This window comes from Drosophila busckii, chromosome 3L, assembly GCF_011750605.1.
Source record: "Drosophila busckii strain San Diego stock center, stock number 13000-0081.31 chromosome 3L, ASM1175060v1, whole genome shotgun sequence".
Taxonomy (NCBI): Eukaryota; Metazoa; Arthropoda; class Insecta; order Diptera; family Drosophilidae; genus Drosophila; species Drosophila busckii.
This window is the reverse complement of record NC_046606.1, coordinates 14,058,071-14,065,854: the sequence shown is the minus strand read 5'-3', so window position 1 is coordinate 14,065,854 and position 7,784 is coordinate 14,058,071. Positions and strand designations below refer to the sequence as shown.

Here is a 7,784-nt window from a genome sequence, read left to right as displayed (position 1 = left end):
AGGCGCAGCTGTGGGCAAGCTAAGACTGTCACTTGCGTATGTACAGATAGAAATGTATCTCATAAAGTGCGGCCAGCTAGCTAGATAAGCTGCAAGCACGCCAGTGAAAATTACGATAAACAGTTAGCCGGTTCTGCAAGATAGACAGTCAGTCAAGTCAGTCAAGCAGCTTGCACTGATGCGCTACGAAGGCAACAACAACAACGAGATACAAAAGAAAGAAAAAAGAAATATGTATCTGTGTATCTTTTCAGCTCCGCTGTCAGCAATATCTCAGTTTAGCCGCCTTAATCTTATCGCTGCGAATTCTTTGCAAAAAAATAATAAGTACGCGTCCAAATTATGTCATTTACACAAAATTTATCTCAACAAATTCCTTTTGTGTTTCACTTTAATTAGCATGATTAATAGTTTTTAGCATTTCTTTCTCTGTAGTTTTAAACAATAATAAGTAGCATAGTATTAATTTGTAGTTGTAGTTAGTTGGTTTGTTTGCTTGTTTATTTGTGTGCATTGCTGGCTCATTGCAGGCGCGCCTCGGCATTCATTCAATTGACTGCAAACGAGAGAAAGAACATATAGTTTTGGTATATCAATTTAAAAATTCACTTAAACACGCTCAACACATGTTGTATGGAATGCTGAATGCTGAAAGATGTGAAATGACATACACAAAAACGTAATGTAAGAGAATTAAAACCAAGAGAAACAATGAGATGAATGCAAGCGTCGCTGCCCCCGACGCGGCGCATCTGAAGGCAATGAGCGACCCCAAGCAAAGCTAAAGCAAAAGCAAACTGTAAGATACATTATGCATCGCACAAATGATTTTTTTTTATTCATGCACTCGCGCTGGGTATGTCGATTTGTTGATGAAGTGAGTGATGTATTGAAAAGAGTTTTCAACGATTTTCTAAATAGATTTGACTGACAACAATTTTGATTTAAGATCTGTCAAATATAAGCAGAGATCGCTACAGAGATTTAATATTTTCAAAGAGATTTATTATCTTGAAGCCAAAAAAAAAAACAAGAAAACTATAGATATTCTTTTTAAATTAAAAAGAAGAAGAACAAGCAACGTAATCTTGAAAAAATTTACTTTGAATATTGAGAAAGTTACATATATTATTTATCTTAGCTACAATATATACATACAAAATAACAAAACCAAAAAAAAATAAAAATAATAACAATAATTTAAATAATTAAGTTATAAAATGATTATATTTGAATTTCTATTTTCGGCTTTCAAGAAATTATAACTTGCGCTAACAAAATATTTTATCAATTTGCTCTAAAGCTCGATTTTAATTAAAGAAAATTTAATCTAATCACTGAAGTTTAAAAGATGGGTCTTTTTCTTTTCTTCTTTATTTTTAAATGCAAAAAGAATAGTCCCTATATTGTTTAAGAGTCGTAATCTCGAAAAATTTAATTTTGATATTTATTATCTTAGCTAACAGGATAGATTTTTATTTCTAATCTTTTTAGTAACAAAAAAATGAAAGTAAGAGCAATAATTTAAATAAATAATATTTAAAGCCAAAAATAGAATTTCGAATTTTTATAAATAAATAATAAAAAAATATGAATTGCTTTAACAAAATAGTAATATCAATTTGCTCTAAAGCTCGATTTTAATTAAAGAAAATTGAATTTAAACACCTAAGCCTAAAATAAAGTTGTTCTTTCTTTTTCTTTTATTCCATATTTTTAAATGCAAAAATAGTGCCTCTGGTTTACTTTTTGTTTTCGTCTTGTTAAGCGTATTTGAAATTCAATCAGTTCTATCTGGCAGCTTGGAGCATTTGCTTTGGTTTTGTCAGCGTGCATAAATACGCTTTACATGTATGTAATTGGCATCAAATTTCTGCAGCGACCACTGCAGAGCAGCGCAGCAACTGAGGCAGCAGCAGCTGCAGTAGCATTCAACAAAGGCAGAAAACCGAAACGAGAAGAAACACCCCAAGCCAAAGTAAAGCTAAAGCTAAAGCCAAAGCCAAACCCAAAGCTAAAGCCGAAGCTAAAGCTGAAGCTGCTGCATGCCAAGCGGCAATTTAAGTATAAAATGTCCAAATGTGCTCGTTTTGATATTTTCGCTTTATATATCAATTGTTTATACAATTAGACACTAGAGACCAACAGTCGCGCTCTCGCTCTAACTCTTGACGCTGCTGCGCGCTGTAAATGAAAGTTGCAATGTGTTGTGGCTGCTGCTGCTGCTGCGTCGAGATGTGGTGCGTGTGGTTGTAATCTATATTTAGTGATTTTACATGCGGTGCCGTAAATGTTATTCGAAATATGCACACATACAAACGCGTATGTATATGTTGAGTGTGTGTGTGTGTGTGTCTGTGTTAGTTTTTATAGTTTTCAAGCAAATTTTCCAGCTCGTTTAGGTGAAACGTACAAATATTTCTTTTATGCATTATGTGCTATGTTTAGTAAACAAAAGAATGTTAAATGCTGTTTAGTTCAAAGTACAGTATTACCTGCTTGTGACTGCAGCTGTGGCTCCTCTTTAAAATCGGATATGGAAACGGTTTTGGTGCTCACATAGCTTATGGACTCGACGGTCGTCTCCCATTTCTGAAATGTGTTTATCGTATCGCTGCGCAGCGCACGCATCGAGCCCAGCGTATTGGGTTTCAATGGCGTCGAGGAGCGCAGCGACATCGTCGATGTGGCCGAGCCAAGCGATGAGCTCCCCGGCGATTGCGATGAGGATGAAAATGAGGCAGATTTTCGTAGTGGCGTTTTATGCTGCTGCTGCTGCTGCGGCTCATCCTCGATTATCAACAAGCTGTCCGTTTGTGTGCCCTGATCTGGGGGGGGGAGTAAAAACAAAGCAAAGTGCGCGCTACAATTAGAGAGAGATGCGGAAATGTTTGTGCATATATTTTAGAGGGCTTTTATAGCTTTGCTGCCTGCATAGTTTTCCACGCTCAAATTAGCTGCTGCAAACTGTGAAATTCCCATTGCTTGCATATACTGTGCGTAAAGTTTGGCTTGATTTTAATATAAATTAAATATACCGAGGGCTACGCGCATCTTTTTCTAACTGCAAGGCACAGATTTTAACAACCGAAATAATAATTTAATAATTTTGTAACATTGCTTGCTTTTTATATAAAATAAGTAGCCAGAATGATACAGAAATCTTAAGAGAGGTTAATTTTGAAATCTGCCGAGCCACAAATTTTATTATTCGTAGTATTAAGTTAATAATATTAATATAAATTTAATATCAATGTTGCAAAAAGAAGCTTTAGAGAGCTAAGTCTGAAATTTTTCAAACAAAAAAATCAAAATTTATCATTCAGAATAACATTCATCAAATATATCTTGCCTACAAAATATAAATTTATTTACTATAAATCCAACTCGAAGCTGACTTTTGTTTAATATGAACTCCTGTGGCTTTTATTTCAAATTTCCCTTTTCCACTCCCATTTTTCTCTCAGTGCACTTGTACTTAGCTATTTGTATTGCTTGATAGCAATTAGCGTGGCATATTTACGAGTACTTTGGCGCACTTGTTTTTGCCAAAATGCGTGCGAATACGAATTTTGCACTGATGCCTGAAAACTTGGCCGCAATTTTTCATTTAATTGCTATAAAAATGTTTCCACTTGTGTTATATATTTCACTCACACATACATATACACGCATGTGTGTTGCCATTGTTTGTCTTAGCAAGTGCGTATAAATAAATGTATTTTGTTGGCAGCTTTTGGTTTGTTTAAAACACATGTAGGCAGGGTCAACGCGTGGCAGCGTCGTCTTCTGTCTGTCAACAGAGCTTTTTGTTTAATCTTGGCCACTGTGGCAGCTTGTTACGGTCACGCTCAATTAAAAGTTATATATGCGCATTAAAATATGTTCAATGCGGCTATAAATTGAAGTGGCTAACTTTTTGCACTAAACTTTTATGACAAACGGCGACCAGCAGCACAATTTCTTCTTTGAACGCGCACAAATCTGTTTTATTGCAAATATTGGGTGGGCGGCAAAAACAATTTTACGATTGCGCCTTTAGCAAAAAAAGCCCATCGGCTATAATATCAAATGTTGTTGGCGTTTATCCATATTCATTAGGCCAAATATACATATGCATAACTTAATAAACCAAGTGTATGGCTATATTATATCTGAACGACTGTGCGACCGACATGCGGAAATGTTTCATTATTTATTTGTGACAAGTGCCTAGACTTTTGGCTCTGCGCTGCCTAAATTCGCATATTTTCATATACATTTCATAAATTTCTAAGGTTCTTAGCATAATTTATGCCACGCGAAGTGTTTGCATTTCAAGATCTCTGTCAAAACTAAAAGAAATGCTCAAGGGAATTGCATGTTTGACCTGCCAAAATTTATTTTTGCATATAAATTATGTTTGCTGAACAATGAAATATAAAAACAAATCTCAGCCTTTGCATAGGCTTTTCAATATTTTAAAGCTCAGCATGTTTCATTCGTTCAACTTTAAAGTTTCCAGCAAGTTAACTACAAAGTATTGAAAATATTTCTAGCCATTAGACACATTTTCTTCTTGTGAGTCGTCGTGTTGAGTTCATTTTGATATTTTTAGAAAATTGCCTAATTAATTTTGAAAGCAGCACCCGAAAAAACCAAAAGGAAAACAGAATGAATAAAAGCTGAAAAAGCGACGCGTGTTGCTTTTGCTGGCGACAAAGCAGATTCATCTCACAAAAATGTATTTAATTTTCCGTTCACGGATTGTCGTCAACGATTTTGTGGTCCAAATTGTTTTTTAGCCAACACAGCGCAACATGCAGAGCCTAAAGGCTTTAAGCGCTTGCATAAACTATTTGATAAAAATATATAATAAAATATGCGAAAACAAAAGTTGGAAAAAATGGTGTAAAAATATGCACGGAAAGCTGGGGAAAAATATTATGACAGCTACAGCGAATTGCTGTTTATATTGTATGGCTAGATGAAATTGGCAAATGTGCCAAAAAATAAATAAAAAGGCAGGCAGCAAAAGATAAATTTTTAAAAAGTATAAATACTGCACAAGGCCGCAGTGTGGGAAAAACTTTATCACACTCGAAATTTATGTTTGCTTGCAGTGAAAACGAAAATTTGCCAAATTTTATGAATCATTGAATAGGCAAGAAGAATTTACAAATAGTCAACAGCTTGCAGCTAATTGAAGCGCAATTGCAAATGCCATTAAAATTAGAAACGAGACCAAGTAAATGAATCAACAATTTTGGCAACACTGTGTCAACCTGCTCAGCAGGTGGGCGGACGGACTAAAGTGTGTCAACCAAACAAAAACAAATCAGTCGGCCAGCCTATAAATAAGCATTGACACTCATTTAAGCGAAAATGTTTTGTTGCCTTTGGCATTTCTTTCTGTTAATTTCATTAGCTGTGCGCGGTTCAGTGTCAAGGACCAAGGCGGAATTTAGTTTTTTGGAGCACCTTGACAGCGCTTTTGGGCCCAATTGTCAAGTGTTTAGCTGTTTTCTCAAATTTTCTTTTCTCTTTTTTTTTTGCGCATTTGTTTCATGTTTCGCGTTTTTCTTGGCAAGTGCTGTGCATTGCACGGGCAACGTGCAAGCGAAAAAAACTTTGAAAATTTTGTAGAAAAATAGATAAATAAACATTGTTGAAATTCAAATAAATCGCTCATGAGCGACGGCCAGCCAACAACAACATCAACAAAATTGAGCGTCGGTCAGCTCAGTCAGTTGACCGCCCACACATAAACACAGACATGGCCCTCATTTTCACAAACATGTACCATGCGCATTAAAACAAACATTTGTTTTTCATTTTCAAAATATTCAAAAATATTTTTGTGTGCTGGTTTTTTTATGAATCGCTTTTAAATCTTTTTTGGCAACACTAATTGGCTGACCTAATTCTTGCTAGCTCTTCAAAATTTTGACCCAAACAGGTGTAATGAGTAATGTCTATTTCATAATTTCATAAACTACTTGAGCGTTATGATTAATATTTAGCTAGCCTTGACTGGTAAACAAAACAAAAGATTTTGATAAATGATTTCCTATATGCGAGCACTTAACATGCCTCAAAAATGAACTTCTGTTTAACATTAATCAACTAAAATAAACTAAACAATTGCCAACTAGTTCTTGCTTGTATTTGCGCTAAACGTACATGATCAGTTGGCGCCATCTAGCGTTTGGAAAGTAAATTTCGAAATTGTAAGCGAAAGCTTTTTCGAATTTATTGTTTGAGTTCGCTGCCAGTAGAGCGCGCTAGCTGTAAAAGCTTTCGACGTGATCAGCTAACGGTTGGAAAATTTGAAATTGAAGAAAATTATATACAAATATGTATACCAGGGATTCCAAATAAAAGTTTTGAGTTTAAGAAACTAGAAGCACGAGAAAAACCCCCAGATATAATATTTTTCATCCTGAATATAGTATAAATTTGTATTCCCTACTTTATAAGAAATAAACAATTATTTTCAGATTAAAATAAAAGTATTAAGTTTCACGTCCTATATAAAAATCAGGAAATAATATTAATAATAAAATAATAAATAATTTCATAATAAATTAAAATAAAGAAAATGAAAAGTTAATAAACAGGCTGAGGAAAGCTTTCACTTAACTTTAAATGCGTTTATTAAAATCCAATTAATATCGTTTTTCAAAATTCATTTTATTAGCATTTTCGACAAAAACACAAGTAATACTATTATATTTATACTTTCATCTTGATGAACGTGTGTGCGTGCGCAAGTAGTAGACGAGCCTTGATTGCTCACAGGATGTGCCACACACGCGTTAAACAAAATATTTAAGGACGACGACACAACGCGCACAAAATAAATATAAACTTGTAACTTTAAGACTTGAACAAATCATAAATAAATAAATAAATATACGAGTATGTATGTATGTAATGTAGGTTAGCGCCTTAATATCTAAATCCACGATTTGTGCCCGAAACGTTCAAATTTCCGCTGGTGCTGGCCGCGCCCAACGGATTCATGGCACTGCAGGCATAGCTGCCATTGTCGGCTGCAAATGAGACATAGAACGTAGAAGTTTAGTACGATTAATGAGCTGAACGAGCGAGCAGCGCACACAAAACTTACCCGGATATGCCTGGGGCAGAGTCAAACGGCATACGCCGTTCCGGTACTCAATGATATGCCGGTTGCACGACTCCAACGGCTGCCCGCCGTTGTGGGTCCAGTTAACCTGCGGCTGCGGATGCGCCTGGACAATGCACTCGAACCGAGCCGTGCCCCCCAAACCCACAGCGATATCTTTCAGTGGCTACACAGCCAGTGGTAGAGCAGAATGTTCAGTTAGTTCACTTTTAGGCTGCAAATGGCTGCGCTGCAGGTTAATGACTTTGCTTACCGTTATGAATAATGGTGGCCTTTGTGCCTGCTCATCGCGATTCAAATGGGCATTGACGGGCTCCGTATTGGGCAAGTCCGGCACTAATGATGAATCCAGAAGCCATTAGTCAACAGTCTGCATCCATTTGCTGGGAGCAGCTCCCATTAGTGCAATTAACAGTTAACACAACACAAGAGAGAACAACACAAGCTGCTTCAAGCTAAGCTAAGCATGCTCTCGTTTTATTTTGAATGCAACTGCATTTTCAGCACTTTTAACAACACAAGACACAAATCACAATACAAAAACACAAAAGTTCATGCGGTAACGAGCAAAACATTTAAGTTAAGACATGCATAAATTGTATGGGGGGTTAGCTTTAAAAAGGCACGCAAATCACGTTGATAACAGTGGGCAACA

At 35.9% G+C, this 7,784-nt stretch overlaps 1 protein-coding gene across 4 annotated transcripts in view; it reads right to left on the bottom strand.

The window, feature by feature from the left end:
- Positions 1-353: 353 nt before the first annotated feature.
- The window catches only part of LOC108599780 (muscle M-line assembly protein unc-89), a 39,213-nt gene continuing 31,782 nt past the window's right edge, over positions 354-7,784 (bottom strand). For 3 of the 4 annotated variants that reach the window (XM_017986837.2, XM_017986835.2, XM_017986836.2), the window contains 3 exons: positions 7,383-7,465; positions 7,112-7,295; positions 6,657-7,034 (listed from right to left, as the gene is read on the bottom strand). In XM_017986837.2, coding sequence (XP_017842326.1) covers positions 6,931-7,034; positions 7,112-7,295; positions 7,383-7,465 — 371 coding nt within the window. In that variant the 3' untranslated portion in view covers positions 6,657-6,930. Of the gene's footprint in view, positions 557-2,495; positions 2,829-6,656; positions 7,035-7,111; positions 7,296-7,382; positions 7,466-7,784 lie in introns of those variants that run through there. The other variant, XM_017986838.2, reaches the window with a different exon arrangement.